At 34.5% G+C, this 16,667-nt stretch overlaps 1 protein-coding gene and 1 non-coding gene across 3 annotated transcripts; one reads left to right on the forward strand and one right to left on the reverse strand.

Annotated features, from left to right (window-relative positions):
- On the forward strand, positions 1,030–1,103 carry TRNAN-GUU. The gene has a single exon. It is a non-coding gene; the product is annotated as a tRNA-Asn (tRNA).
- On the reverse strand, positions 1,827–14,616 carry LOC109826377 (protein BTR1-like). 2 transcript variants are annotated; one of them, XM_020393411.1, is made up of 8 exons: positions 14,596–14,616; positions 9,153–9,391; positions 8,961–9,061; positions 7,668–7,861; positions 5,247–5,359; positions 4,598–4,741; positions 2,253–2,314; positions 1,827–2,170 (listed from the first exon to the last, which is right to left on the reverse strand). In XM_020393411.1, the coding sequence occupies exons 2-8, from the start codon at positions 9,345–9,347 to the stop codon at positions 2,083–2,085; spliced, it is 897 nt and encodes a 298-aa protein (XP_020249000.1). In that variant the 5' UTR covers positions 9,348–9,391; positions 14,596–14,616; the 3' UTR covers positions 1,827–2,082. The 2 variants fall into 2 exon arrangements, with proteins under 2 accessions (XP_020249000.1, XP_020248999.1); XM_020393410.1 differs by lacking the exon at positions 14,596–14,616 and adding an exon at positions 10,300–10,486.

Consider the following 16,667-nt stretch of genomic DNA (forward strand, 5'->3'; position numbering starts at 1 on the left):
ACATCCTTTTTATCTAATATATTTGCTAAGTTTCCAGAGGTTTTGTCCAATCTGGTGCATGCGTTACAAGTTAAAGGTGTTAAGGTAAGTTCATTGCTGCACTTTGTCATACCATATAATTAATACCTATGGAGTATTCTTTTTTTTTGCAACTTTTTGAGGGTTTTTTTTTTTTTTGGCAAAATTTCTAGGAGTATTCTTTCTACTAATTGTTTCAACCAAGAGTCTACATAAATCCAAGAAACAAAAATGACACACAAAATTGAAGTGAAAATTTGAGTGAAAATCTGTTGTTGTACATACACCCCCTTAGAGATTCAAAAAAAAATCATTTTAGGGGCCTATCTACAACAAAATAACTACAAGGGTAGTGAGTTCAATTCGGAGATACTACAGGTGTTCTGTCTGCAATTGACCCTTGAAAAACAACCAGTATTCACTTAATTTTGCTTTTCTATTTATCACAATTGTATACAAAGTGCGGCCATGACCTGATTACAAGCTCAATCAAAAATAGGATTAGTCCTCACCAATTTTATTGTGCCTTGTTCATGTTAATCACAATTGCTAGCAAAGGGCTTATATTTCATCAGTTTATTACAAAATTTGCAAAGAACTTCTGAGAATCATAGAGAAGTACATAATTTATCAACTCTTTATGCATACTTGTCGCCGTTTTGGAGAATGGATTGAAGGATTCACAATGCTTCCATTTCTCTTCAGTATGTACACTGTTTCCCTAAGCATTTTATATAGGAATTACCTTGAAAATTTTGAGACCTTGTGAAATTAGAAAAGATGTCAAGCACCAAATTTCTTATTACCTCGTGAGCTGTTTGCCTGTGGATGGAGGTATACATGAGCTCGACAGCGGACACGGGCAATTTTGAACTGAAGGCATATATATATGTTTGGATAGCAATGAATTTCCTAGAATATAGAAACATTCTTACTATTGGAATTAAAGTATATCGTCATGTTCTAATGTTCTATAGTATAAATAAAATGTTCCAGTAAAGCAATCCGACAGCTGGAGTAGCTCAGTTGGTTAGAGCGTGTGGCTGTTAACCACAAGGTCGAAGGTTCAAGCCCTTCCTCTAGCGAACGTATAAGATTCTCCCTTTTTTCTTCTTTTTGCATTTATTTTCCAAATTTTGCTTCTCTGCTTTACACTTGTAAAATAAATACTCATCAGCCATTTTACGATCATAGAGCCTCGAAACTTTGATATCTGGCCATGAAAACTAGAGTATATAGTTGATTAAAATAAAATATTAATTTCTCCTCTCTTTCTGTTCACTAAAATGTTCATGTCGCCATAGCTACAAATTTTTTGATCGTCTCCCTTTCCTTAGTTGTGAAGCAATACTTCACCTATTTGTTTCGGTGATTTAAGAACTTTGGATCCTTAGCTCAACGCAAGGCAGAAAGGTTTGCTAATGAGCGCGTATCGGTCCATGGCTAGGATTCACTAAATATACGTCAACCATATCAAATTTGATCACAACACAATCTAAATTCGATCAAAGCACAATTCCCATGCTCTGTTTCGTACATATCAGTCGTCGAGAAGCTCAGGACAAGAGATTAGAGCTGTTGAAGAGCCGACATCATTGATAAGGCAGATGATAATACGCGTTTCTAATTTTATACTGTTTAGAGTGATGTAACCAAATTAGTCACAATTTTCTGCTACGGCAATACAATGATTGCATGCCGTACATTCGCTGCATTCAGGTTTGTGGTATTATGAACATATGCTGAAATGTCAAACAGAATGATAACGCTGGATATGTCACTAAACTATAAGTGTTTACTCTCTTACGTTACGAAAGAAACTAAAACTATCGAGTTCCATATAGTAAAACCTTGCAACATAAGTATGTGTGTGTATGTGCGTGTGTGTGTATATATATATACATATAATTTTTCCAACTGACCATTTCAAATTCTCATATTCTGAAACTATCCCTTCTTTTTCGAGTCCGATGTTAGCAGAGAAATTAAATAGCAAGCACAGTCAACTTTCATCAGTCAATGGCAGTTTTAGCAAAAGTCAGGCTAGTGGTGATATGAACGTCATCAACCCTCTGAAATTGATGAGACCTTGTTCCTAATCATGTCTTCAGCAGCATTAACAGCTTCATGTGATCCTGTAATTGTCACTTTCCTGTTTGATAGCCATTATATTGATGAGAAAATATGGGCATTGCTGGAAATATCGACTCTGTGCAAGAGCACTGTATGTTTACCTATTAGATGTGCCTGGCATGAAATCATTTCTGTCTGATATCTTGATTCTGGCTCCACTAATCTGCACAATGAATAACCCACCCCTTTCCAATAAAAAGGAGAAAAAAAACGGAACGACTATGGGTACTATTACGGAAATTACGCATAATTCAGTGGCCTATCCAATCAGTAAAAAATGACACTGATAAATTCAGAAGCACAATTTATGAACCAAGATAAGCCTACTAACTTAAAACTAGCCGACAGAATCAAAATATCCAAGTTAATCAGAAGAAGGTGTGGGCTTCATCTATGATTCTCTTTGCGGAAGTCCATTACAATATTGTACTAGCAATAGTGTAATGAACAACTTAGGTGCCTAGCGTGTTTTCCTGGGTCAAAAGGAACCAAATTCAGATACGCCAAAACACAGCTGAATTAATTTTATGAATTATGAGCATAAGAAGTCAGCAACTAGAACCAGAATTATACTGTTTTATCAAATTATGTTTGGACTCAAACCCTACAAGTTAATTTTTCATAGCGGCTCCATCTAATATCAAAATCTTATCAGTCAATATACCACATACGTACTGAACTTAGCTACAGAGAATCTATATTGTTGGTTGTAGGTTGCATTGCATCAGGTGGATTTTTGAAACATTGAGTTGTATCCAAACCCGAATCTTGGATGATTGCTGCAAGCCTGCAAGTACCTTCACATAAGAAGAGCCTTTGGAGTTCAAGCAGGTTTTAAGGAGTATGGGGGCCTACAAGCTTTTCAGAACCCAAAATTTATAAACTGGCTTTGGCTTTCAAGCATATTCAGGTCCACCATGGTGTTTTTATACTGTGATAGAAGGATACATTGCGGTTTCTCCATACAAACTGAGTAGGCAAATGTGATATAGAGGATTTAATGAGAAAGCGGGTATACTCCTTTGCATATGTTATATGACATAACATGTCTGATAAGATATCTTTATCATATTGTACAATGTTGAATCCGTATATTTCATCCACAAATATATTAAAGAACAGAAGAGTGATTGGTTTATGAAAGTATGGGACCTTTAGCACACAGAAGAATTATGATGTCAAAACTCGTAAATTCCTTCACATATATATTGATAATTGATAAGGGAACCAATTGTCCAAAAAAGTGATAATGATATTGTTGAACTGCACTAACTTTGATGGGACAATGTTACACATGCAAAATTTTATATCTTGGAAAGTACACATATCCTTTTTTACAATTGAAACATTAAGGAAAATCAATAGTTAAATAATATGGTGAGAGGGTGTTTTATTATAGGGTTTTTACATGAAAACCATCTTCACTTTTGTCCAAATTGATACTTACCACCTTACCTTTTTTTTATTTATCAAAACCACTTTTACTTGCCTACATGTTTGCAATGCTACGCCAAATCGATTTTTCAACTCAAAAGAGGCGTGAACTTTCCATTTTACTCCCAACCTAAAGAACGTGCAAAGCACGTGTGTGCTAACTAATTATAAACTTAAGGGTTTTTTCAGATATTAGCCTTCAAAATATTTCACATTTTGCAATTAGCACGCACACACACAAAAAGAAAAAAAAGTCTCCCCCCACCCTTCTCTCTCTTTCTCTCTCTCACAAAAAAATAGCCATGGATTCCCAGACCCATTCCCCAAACCCTAGCCCAATCCCCAGACTATAATTCCCAATTCCAAATCCTAACCTTACCTCCCCTCAATCCTCCCTCCCTCTTGCCGTCCAATCGAAGAAAACCCTCCCTCAATCCTCCCCCAAACCCTAACCTCACCTCCCCTTAATCTTGTCTCCCTCTTGCCCTCTAATCCAATCCCCCCCCCCCCCCGGAAAACCTAGCTAAGGAGCAAAAGATTGATGATATCGGCCTCCCATAACCCTCTCTGGTGAGGACGACATCGATTTGGGGGACTAATTTCAAAATATGATAGATTTTGGGGGTTACTATCAAAATATGAAAGCTTTGGGAGACTATTATTAAAAAACCCTAATTTTTTATAATTAATTGGGACATAAATGTTTTGCACATGCTTGGGTGAGGATATTGTTAGAAGTTTGTCTCTTTTTTGAGCTGAAAAATCGATTTGGCATGACATTGCAAACATGTATGCAAGTAAAGTGGCTTTGATTAAAAAACAAAAGAGGAAGGTAGTAAGTATCAATTTGGATAAAACTTAAGGCAGTTTTCATGTAAAAACTCTTTATTAGATAAAGCATTGCATATGTCTCTAGTTACATATCTCACAAATTCTTCTAGTCAAATCTGTTGAAGCTTTAGACTATATCGTATACGAGAGCAGACTGAAAACCGGTAATCACAATACAAACCTGAATAATCTCCATAATAGTTCTCCCCCCTCGACCGAGAACAAAACCTATATGTTCATCTGCGACACCAATTGTCACAGAAATTCCTTCGCCTTCAGAACCCCCAGGAGATGACCTTGTCGAAATCAGAGGTGGCATCATGCCCTGACAGAGAAATTTGACTAATCAATAAAATTGCCAACACTAATACTCCTCAAGAAAACCAAATGTCATTCATGTTTGTAACATCCAGCGGTCAAGAAAACCAAATGTCATTCATGTTTGTAACATCCAGCGGTCTCTAAAGTTTGTATAAAATAAAATTTATCTAGAATCTTGGACCAATCACAAGGAGTACAAGCATTTTCAAAGTGTCGAAAATGCATATGCTCCTTATAATGACCAGGTGGCATCAGGAGTTCTCTATCCTCTGAAAAAGATTGGAGCTACTTGAAGAAGAAGTCAGCTTAATTCCTAACTATTTTATATTGTCATTACATGAAAACAGGAACTAAAACTGATTCAATGAGCAATGTGCATGCATTTTTCATATGCAATAATAATGATGATGATGATGATGATGATGATGATAATTTAATTAATTAAAAGAAATCTGTAACAGACTAGAAGAAACAATTGCTGTCATAATAAATATTAAATTAAACTTGACCTTATTGCTACGGTACTTTCCAACACCATTAGGCACATAATTCGCTCTGCTGTATGGCACTGAAGGAACAGTATAGCCCAATGGAGTACCATGACCTCCATTAAGGATAAGGCCTAAGCACACAAAATAAAGCAGAAAACATCAGTAACCATATTCCGACTATTATTTACCATATGACATGAAGTAACCTAAGAGAAAGGTTCAAATTACATGAATTTGCACTCTAGCTGAGATATAAATTCATGGCACTTTCAACAGAAAGAATTTATCATATTAATCAGTTCCTAACAGATAAACTTTTCAAGTCATTTTGCAACTCACATATGAAAAGGGTAATGTCAAAAAGTAGACAAAAGAAAGAAATAATATACAAAGTTAGCTCACAAAGACGCACCACATCAGACACCTACATAACCATGAATCTTTTAATAAATCCATCACATAAAAAATGGAATCCGCAAGAAGGGAATAAAGCTATGCTCTATCTATCTAGAATGAATAAAAAAATAAAAACAATACAAAGTTGCAGGCAAAAAAAATTGAAGTCACTGAGTTATCACAGAAAGCATGTATTGCATGTCAGGGAGACAATAAAAAGAAAGTTCTGAACTAGTGCACAGAACTAGAAGTATCCATATCTATATCCCCTGGGAAACTATATATCCTGCCAATATAAACTCAGTCCACTACCTAATAATTTGCGCAGGCTGCCACTATATCTTTAGACAATGCATAATCTGCCTTCTAATCCTAGAGCATGTTCGGCTGCTACTAATTTTTTGAATCCTTATAAGTTACTTATTACTTATTCTCAAAACTCCTTATAAGTATGTAAGAAAATAAGAAAGTTGTTTGGTAAACCCTTTTAACTTATAAGGATATACAAGTAGTTACATGTTTGATACTAATAACTTATAGAGCTGTGTTAAATGTCATATGACTAAAAAGAACATATTGTTGTAACTCCATATTGTGACTAATGACTTCATTTTATATTAACCAGATAATTAATAATATTAAAAATTTTACTTATTTAAAAAATTAATTAATTTAAATTTAATTATTTCAAATGAATTATGATTATTAAATATTGATATTAGTTAATTAATTTCATTGTAATGAAATATTATTATTAATAAAATTAATTAATTAATCAAAAATTAGTTATCTCATAATAAGAAATATATTTGATTAAAATATTTTTATATATTACATTATTTGTGATTATTAATTACTAATCTTGATATTTATTAATTAAATTCATATTAGTAAGATATTATTATTATTAAAATAATTAATTAATTATAACAATAAATATATTTGATTAAAATATTTGTATATAATACATTATTTGTGATTATTAATTACTAATATTGTGATTAATTAACTAATTTCATATTAATAAAATATTATTATTAATAAAAATATTTAATTAATATATAAAAATTAGTTATCACATAGTAAGAAATATATTTTATAAAAATATTTTTCATATATTACACTATTTGTGATTATTAATAAGTAATTTTGAGATTAATTAATATCATACAAATACAATAATAATTACTAATAGGTAATAAACTCATTAATTATTAATAAATTATTAATTATTAAAAAATAGTTATTAATAAATTATAAATAAATAATTATTAATAAATTATTAATAAGTAAATTAATTAATTAATAATATTAATCACTTTATAAGAAATTATTGAACTAAGCAAAGGGAATAGGAGGGTACTTTTATCTTTTGGCCAGAATAAGGAAAGTTCCTTATAAGTAGAGAAAAAATAAGTTGGAAAATCCCAACTTTTTTCCCCTACTTATAAGTAACAAATAAGAAAAATAAGTAACCCTTATCAAACATCAAATTGGCACCTTAAAAGTAAAAACACTACTTATAAGGAGAAACAAGTAAGTTGCCAAACATACTCTAGTATCTCTTAGCTTTACAAAAATGGAAGGGCCATGCATTGAATAGCAAATCCTTTTATAATACCACAATTTTCTAAGCTGAAATAGGATAATATGTACAACTACTGCAAAAGAAGAACATGCTCAAACCCTGAAAGCTACAAGAGACTTCTTACTTTAATCTTTTATTTAACTCTTAAAAGTTAAATCGATCCATATTTCAGCTAATAAAGAATCAAATCCACAAGGGACATGAATCTTTGAAATCTAATATATTAACTTCTCACTGGTACCAGAGAACCATAGATGGACATAAACACTATGTTTCTTTGGAAGTAGTTATCATCTTACTGCTGTTCAAGCTGAAAATTGTAATTGAGAATCACATATATCTTTCTTATGAAAATTCTAATGAAATATGATTGGACCTGTGCCATAGATAATATAATGTTTGCAGTACAGGAATCTGGAATATTATCGATGAATATATAACACAGTGCCACATACCTGCATAGGGATATAGACTAGCTGCCGATAATGAATAATGAGCGTCTTCCATTAACTTTGACATGATTAGATCAATTGCATACATACATTCCTCTAAAGTCCCTGTTATTGTGACTAGTCTATCATTCAGTCCAAAAAAGTTACTATCCTGAGGTGATATTTTGATCCCAGCGTGTGATTCTTCAATAAATGACCTGCATCAGGTATGATCTTGATATATCAACAATTACCAGCAAGTACTAATACAGTAACTTCATTAAAACAAAGTTAAGTAAAATATCCTACTGTGGAAATAAAAGCTAGATTCATTAAACAAACTCAATTACGTAAAGATAAAAGCTAAATTTGTTAAAGCATCCGACTCATTCAATTACGTCTCTCAATCACATGAAATGCAATGCTGTAACTTTACATATCTGATATAAATTTATGGCACAAACAAAGAAATTCTTTGGCACAAACAAAGAAAACAACAACAACAGCAAAGGTTTTATCAACAATAGCAAAGGTTTATATCAAAATTTTCTATGTGATTACATGCTTTAAGCCCCTTCACAAGAATTTGTGATATATTTATTCATGTTCTTCGCTCCAAGTGTCACACAACAAAGAGAAAGGAAATAATGGGAACCCTGTAAGAATGTAATATGTAGTGCCTAAAAACCTTCAAAAAAATCATATTTCCTCTATCTCTCCTCTTATAAATGCCTATATATCCGCACAAATATGCATATGGATAGGTGCATATTTAATTACATATCTATTTAGGCATGTACATGCATATGTGTATAATTCATACATATCTATTTAGGCATGTGAAGGCATGTGTATAATTCGTATAAATTCATGCATAAATACATACACACAGACTAAACGGACACACAAACATATATATACATATCAGAAGAAACTATGTGCTTTAATTTAAAAAAACTTTGATTCTCATGCCTGAGGAACCTCTATCAGCGTTAGTTTTTACATGCAATCTCATAGAAAACTGAATCTTACAAGTATATCTCTCATACTATCTCACCGGGAATTTGTTTTCCATTGAACTTTCAAGTTAGCAAAACTACGCATAAGATGAGGTCAATGAAATGACTAAAAGTGAGTTGCGACAAAAATGATAAATGTGACATTTAGAAGCAGGGAAAACTATTAGTATAACAATTACATACTATCAGCTTCAGACATTAAGCAAATTGCAGAAAGATATGTAACTCTCAATAGGACAACAAACATAAGGTTGCGTCAATTGCACTAAAAAATTTAAATAATGGGAAATGTTAATACTTAATGATCGATCCTCCTTTCCCAATTATCCCACCACACGAGTTGTTAGGAACAACAAGCCTCACTTTTGATATAATCTCAGCATCACTAGTTTCCCCTGCCTGCATATACCAATGAAAAGGAAGTTCATTCACAACTTAAAAAAATAGGGCGTTGGCATACATAGATAATAAAATGTTCGACTAACAAAACCTCATTCAATAATTTCTCAAGGATGAGTTCAGTTGCCTTCATAACATCATCAATAATACCAGAGACCATGATTATTCTCTCCGATGTTCCTGGAAAGAACTCGTTGTTGCGTGAGAGCTGAATACGAGCTCCAGACAGTGCCTGAAATTCTGTAATAGTTGAGCCACCCCTTCCAATTATACAACCAGCATCCATATTTGAAACCAGGATCTTAATGTAAGTCGAATTTTCATTATCATCTGGGGAAAAAGCACTCACGACATATGAGCAGATGAATCAACACATCACACTTTGTCAAGAATTGGGTGACGAATGAGCAGCAAACGGAAGCTAATGTTAATAAAGAAAACGGCCTTAAATATACAGTTTAGACTTGGCAGGTTTTCATTTTTCTCCAGGATTGATCTCAGAAGGAGTTATAAAGTAACAAAATCCAAATAACCAATGAACCAAAAGCCACAACATGGACACCAATCAAAGCCATACATAAGCAACAAACAACAATAATCAAAGAGGAAGTCATGATAAAAGAGGAAGGCGCAGAAAATCAACTAAGCATCCTCGGGGATCCTCTAGTCGCATGTCTACGATGGACATCAATCTCCTTGTATTCCGAGGGGTGGTCCCAAGTAATCTCTTCAAATCCTCCACAACCTCAATACTATAAGCCATAACCTCCTTGAGGTTTCCCACATGCTTTTTTCGGTATTCTTACCACAATTTGGCTAGTCGATGCAACAGCTTAAGTTCTTCAACTTAAGTCATACACCCATCAAATTTGTTATGGCTCGTCATTGTACCTCCCCACCCTTACCAATGAGATTTCAAGGCACTACTTAGGAAACCAGCCAACATGAACAGTTTTTTGTTTTTATTTTTTTCATTAATGTTTATGAAACTTCTGGAGTTCAAAGTTCCTACTAATTAATGGGGAAAAAATTAATTTAAGGTGAAACTCTGAACTTATACATTTAGATTTCGACTTCATAGATTCTCCAATTCTAGAGCAACAACCATAACTCGATTTAGATTCAACCGACACCAAACGCAAACACAATAATAACACTAAATCGCAACTAAAACTAGAGAAAAATTTTCATCACAACAGGAATAATTACGGAAGATTGCAACGATTAGGTCTAATCACCTCTGCCTGGGGATCGATTCGGAGGGGAAGCGCTGAATCCGTCGGTCGAATCCATGGCGGCAATTTTTATTGGAAATGGGGAAACAAGATCACCGCATTCTTCGATTTTGGATAAAAACTAGGGTTTTTTTTTCCTCTCCTTTTTTTTATTTCCGAGGTTTTTGATTCTTTTCCCCCCCTTCCCCTTCGACTCGTACCGCCTTTTAGTCATAGCGTTCCGAGCTGAGCAAGTTTTGGACTGTAGTGTTATTTTTTCAGAAAACCCCTATTATTTTTTTGTTTTAGCACAGTGATTGAAACAACTGCAAGTGAATCATTAATGAAGTAAATTACGTACCTAATTTTTTAGGTAAAAATGCTACGTAGCTGGTTAAGCTATGTAAAAACTCGTTTTCTTTTTTTTTATAATTAGCTCACTATTTTCTTATTTAAAGAATTTGGATCCTCCCCGCTATGAAAAAAATACTGTGAGATTAATTCGAAGCTTACAAATAATGGACAGCTCGTGCAAAATGGGACGTCAGCTCATATACATTTTTTCTACATATGTATGTATTTTTATATACTTATATTATACTGATATAAGTATACTCATGTAATTATATGGTATACGTATATATATTTAGATATAATATATTTATATATAACAATACTTATAACTATATTATATATACTTATAAATACTTATATATAGTATTCTTCTACATAATAATACTTATAACCACATATGTCGGCGATGGTGGGGGAGGGGGGGTCATGGGCCAGATTAGGGTCAGCTTGAGGAGGAAAGAGATTGAGTTTTAAATTGGGAAAGAATTTCTTAGGCAGTGGGCCTCTACACTGTTTGGGGGTTGGTTACACTTATGTTTCAATTTAAGGGCTTGGAGGTTATGATTTTGGGGCTGGAGAGGGGGATGCATAGGCCAACTTTTTTTGGTTCCTCCAAGCAAATTTTCTCATTTAATTAACATTATATTGCTATTTAGTCCCTCAAATACTATTACTTATTCTACATTAGCCCCTACCCCGTTATTCTGTCTAATGTTTTCAATCCGTGTTTGATCAATTGTTTTCCCCCCTGCGTGGTTGACTACATCTCCGCTCCCGGGTGAGTTGTCAACCATCCTCCGTGTCAAAATCGGTTGGTTAGGTGGAAGAGATAACTTGTTAAATATAATTTACTATAGGGTAAAGTGGAGGTTACTATAGGGTAATTAAGTGCAATTAAGCCTCATTAGGTTAGGTAACTAATTTTACTGTTGGAGATAACGTTATCCTTTTTAAACCTACTCTAATTCTAATGTTAAATATAATTTTGATAGGTTTAATGGTAAATTTAACGATTATTAAGAGTTAAAATGTGTTCTAAAATTAGCATGTGATCGCCGTATGGAAAATTGGGGGAAATTCTCATTCCCACATAATTGAGGGTATTAAAGTATAAATTTTAAAAACTTTAAGGTATGGAGTGCCGCTAAAAACAGTTGAGGGTATACAAGTGCAAAGTATAGAGGGAACTATTTGGTACTTAAGTGCAATTAAGCCTTATTAGATTGCGGGCTAGAAACAAGAGAACACACAAGGGAGTTGTTCGCAATTTTAATCCTCTCAAATGGCCATCTATGGTTCACAATTTTAATCGTCTTAAATGGTCATCTATTTACATCAGAGTTGATTATAATTTCTTCAAGATGACTAAGTTTTAGGATACAACAAAGAGCTATGTGCAGATACACCTCTAACACAAAGAGGAATAACTACCTCTTGCACTTAAATTTATGTTTAACATGTAAAAAATTGAAAAAAAAAATCAAAGGAAAAAAAGCACTGATTGTCACAGGAAGTCCGATGGAAGAGACGAAAGAATCGATGTCAGGTCCGAGCCTCGTCTCCTACCATGAGGAAGATGACAAATGCTCACAAACTACTGTCGGCTTGAATGGGAGTGGATTCTCTGTTAGAGATGTGCCTGAAATTGAAAATGTAGAGAATTTGCTGGCCATCTCCGCTAGGATGGGTTCTCGCGCACGGCCAAGACTCTCCCCCTGTTGTTTCTTGCTGAGCCCTGCAAACTTATCTGAATCTTGAAGATAGTGAGGGCCGCAGGGATCACAAGCTCATACTATCTTCATCCCCAAATAACCCTGGTTGCGTTTCGTATGGTCTGCTGTAATATGGTAAGGGTGATAGTATTCTACATGGACAGCTGAAAAGCACACCGCTCTGCTTCATCGATGCATTTTGACAAACAAATTGGTAACAATATGAAACACAGCAGCGAACATGCTGCACGCTTGCTATTATCCCGTTGAGGCATTCCTACAAACACTTGGGCACCAATGATGCTTCAAACATGATGCAGGCACGGGAGAAGAATTAAGTGGGGTAGAAGAATGGCAGGAGAGCTTGGAACAGGTCTTGGGTCTGGTCATCAGGTTTTTAAGAGAGAATATCGCCAGATTGATTTTTTTTAGGGGGACGGCGGTCAATTAACATGGTGTTTATAACTAATTAGCTACAAAAGGTTAGTTTAGTCAGTATAGCGGGTCAGTTTTCAGTGAAGGGCGGGCATGCTGAAATGAAAACTTGAGACTTGAGGGTGCCTTTGGTAATAAACAAAGATTTGAGGGGTAAATATCGAAGCAGCCCTTGTTTTAGGAATACATGGTAGATTCAAGGGTGTAGATTGAAAAAGATGTGGTTTGATTTGGAACTAACTTAAAAGTTGGAGGATTTATATATGATTAACAAAGATTGGATTGAGGGTCTAGCGTGAAAAATAAAAGTCAAACACCCAAAAGCTCAGAGAATCGCATTTAGCTTTTTAGAAGGGCTGAGAACTCCATCGAAAATACAATCGGAGATCAAAAGAGAAGGAAACGATGGGTAAAGACAAAATCCAAAAGCAAAAGAAGGTGCCAAAGAGCAGTAAGTTTATTCTCATCAACCTATGAAAAAAGTCTCTTTGATCATTCTCAGTTAATCACTCACCTCATTCTTGTAGATCCGATCTAGTTTTTTTACAAGTTTTGTGGGGAGTCCTTCAACTCCCTCAGGGAGATCTTGCTCTATGCGGGAGCACACTAGAACCTTAAGAAGCCTGAACCATGACCAATATGAGGTATGAGTTAGGTCATCAAATGTTTGTTTAACGCAGTCTATTTCCTTTTTCCACTCATTTCATCAAACACTTGGCGTGCATCAATCTGAATCCAAATCATACCTCATATTTTAACTACTTAGCCAAGTCCTAATTGACGCTGCCAAGCTTCACATCAGGATTGACTCATCTTTCAAGCACTGAAGATACATATACTTACACATGGAATATACACACAGATATTATTCTACATAAGAGTAAATATTGGAAGATGGTTCGTTCTTGAACTAGATACCAAAATGACCCTTTAACTCATGGTTTTTGGATTGAAGAAGTGAATTAGAAAAAAGAAATATAATAAAATGGGGAAGGGTTTGGATTGGAGGACAAATGTCAGACAGATCTATTGATGATAAAAACTTAAGATCATAACTTATATATATATATATATATATATATATATATATCTATATATTTGGATTTGTCTTTACCCATCGTTTCATTCTCTTTTGCTCTCCGGTTGTATTTTTGATGGAGTTCTCAGCCCTTCTAAAAAGCTAAATGTGATTCTCTGAACTCTTGGGTATTTGGCTTTTATTTCTCACGCTAGACCCCCAATCCAATCTTTGTTAATCATATATAAATCATCCAAACTTTTAAGTTAGTTTCATGCCCGCCCTTCATTTCAGTCATCCCTCCCACCTCTCACATCGATTTAGGATGTGATGTTTATCTTAGTACAACATGTATGTATCATTTTCAATAAAGAGTTTGAAATAGGAAATAAATAAATTAGATATAATTTTATAAATATGAATACAAAGTTAATATAGTTTGAAGTGGAAAAATAAAGAAAANCCCCCCCCAAGCGTTTCCCTCATCACAGAACCCCCAACCACCAAGAACCCCGCACTCGCTTCCCTCCTCAAAACAAATCACCCTTAACCTATCAAACCCTGGCAAGCCCTCAACAAACTGGAGATTACCCGTGGCGGTCACAAACCCCACTTACCTCTCAACTTGTCGAAAAATACATGAGAAATTGGGCATGCGCCCATCTTCAAAACAGCATCATCTAACAAGAAGCTAATCAAAAGCCAAGCTTAACCATCTAATAAATAATTTCGAATCAATTACCATCTAATAAGATCGATCAAATCGAGCTTCATGATGGGGGTAGGGGCCGTGGAGGTTACCTCTCTTAGATCCGCATCGAATTCGCGGAGAGGGGGGGCAGAGATCTCCTGCGAATTCCTCGAACGAAACCGAGCTCGTTGATCTAGCAATCCACTTCAGCTCGATCGATTGGCAGAGATCCCAGGTCAGACAGCCGAGGGGGAAACGGAGGATGAAAAGGAGAACGAAATCAACGAGACGCTTACCCTACCAGATCATCATCCCGAGATAACGGTGATGGTTAAATAATTTTTTTTAAAAAAAATAAAATAAAATTCAACAGAGGTAGAAGAAGAAGAAGATCAGCAGATCAGAGGCTGCGAAGAGATGATGGGGGCGGGGGGAGGGGAGTCGGGAAAACCCTAAAGATTGGATCTTTGATTGATGCTTTGTTTTTTTGTTTTTTGTTCCGTACTCCGTGGATGTGGGGCCCAGGTGGGAAATTAAAAAGAAAAATATCACAGTTTTTTGGATTTCCATCAACCCATGGGCCGAATAGATGCATGTTGGGCTGGTGCCATTATTATTTTTAATTAGATGCATAATTTTATGATTTTTTTTTTTATTTAACTCGAATAAATGTATGCTCGAGCTTGAGAAACCCCGTTGGGGTTTGAAAACTATTTAGACCCAACTAGCAATACAATCACGATTCCTATTAAATTAGGAATTGGGTAATTCTAATCAATTAAGGATTCTCAATTACTTCATGTAGCGTCTTAAATGTCTACGATCATCAGATACTTGTCAAATTAGAAATCCTTGCGTGGACTACAAAGCTTTTAAGTTATAATCAAATTGTATGAGTTAAAGAAATTTGAACTTTTAATTTAAGAAAAAGGACATTGATAGGGATTAGGGTTTATCTCACCGGTGTTCATATTTTTAATCCAGAATTTTGATTTTCTATTTGCCCCCCTCCCCCCGTTTCTAGACTCAAACCGCCTCTTTAAACCCCGGGTCAAAATTGAGTTGGGGGTTGTTTTTCACTAAACCCTTTTTTAATTTTAGTTTTAGCAGAGTAAATTAAACTCCAAGGTCAATTTTTCTAGGGTGCATGCTACATATTTGGGCTTTGTAGCTCTAATGGGCTTTGTGAATGTATGTTGGGCCGTGATCTTTTTCTAGGCTTAATTGCACTTAAATTCCCAACAGTTTCTTCAGCTGCACTTATGTAGCTTTACTTTTGCTCCAGGTAGCACTTATATGCCGTAAAACGTTTTACAATTTGCACTTAAATACCCTCCTAGAAATTCTCCCTGGAATTTCTTATTCGAACCCACATACTAATTATAGAAGCTTTTAAGCCTTAATTTTTGCTAGCGTTAATTCATTTTAAACCTACTCTAATTCTAACGTTAAATGGAATTTCGATAGGTTTAATGGTGAATTTAACGATTACTAAGAGCTAAAATGTGTTCTAAAATTGGCATGTGATGGCCGTATGAAAAATTTGGGGAAATTCTCATTCCCACATAATTGAGGGTATTAAAGTGTAAATTTTAAACACTTTAAGGTATAAAGTGCCGCTAAAAACAATTGAGGATATACAAGTGCAAAGTAGAGGGAACTATACGGTACTTTAAGTGCTATCGAGCCTTATTGGATTGCGAGCTAGAAATAGGCCAGAGAACACACAAGGGAATTGTTTGCAATTTTAATCCTCTAAAATGGTCATATTTTTACATCAGATTTGATTATAATTTCTTCAAGATGATTTAGTTTTAGGGGCTGTTTGGTTGCACACTTTTTGAGAAAACTTTTCTCAAAACATCTGATAATGGTAAATTTGTAATTAAAAGTTTTCCAGAGAGTTCTGTAAATTGTGTTTGGTTCAACAAAAAATTTACAGAAATATTTTCTATAAAATATCAAAACCTACCAAATTTTACAAAAAGCAATTTCCTCTCAAAATGAGAGGAAATCACCAGAAATCTGACACATACCATATTTAATTAAAAACCTATCAAATCTTGTCATTTTCTATAAAGTTATGAGCTATTTTCTTGTTTTGAACCAAACAAGCAAAGTACAAAAAACAAATAGGCCATTAAGAATAGTCGTCGCTTAACCAATAAACCGAATAAAATAG

The sequence above is a fragment of the Asparagus officinalis genome, chromosome 10, assembly GCF_001876935.1.
Source record: "Asparagus officinalis chromosome 10, Aspof.V1, whole genome shotgun sequence".
Taxonomy (NCBI): Eukaryota; Viridiplantae; Streptophyta; class Magnoliopsida; order Asparagales; family Asparagaceae; genus Asparagus; species Asparagus officinalis.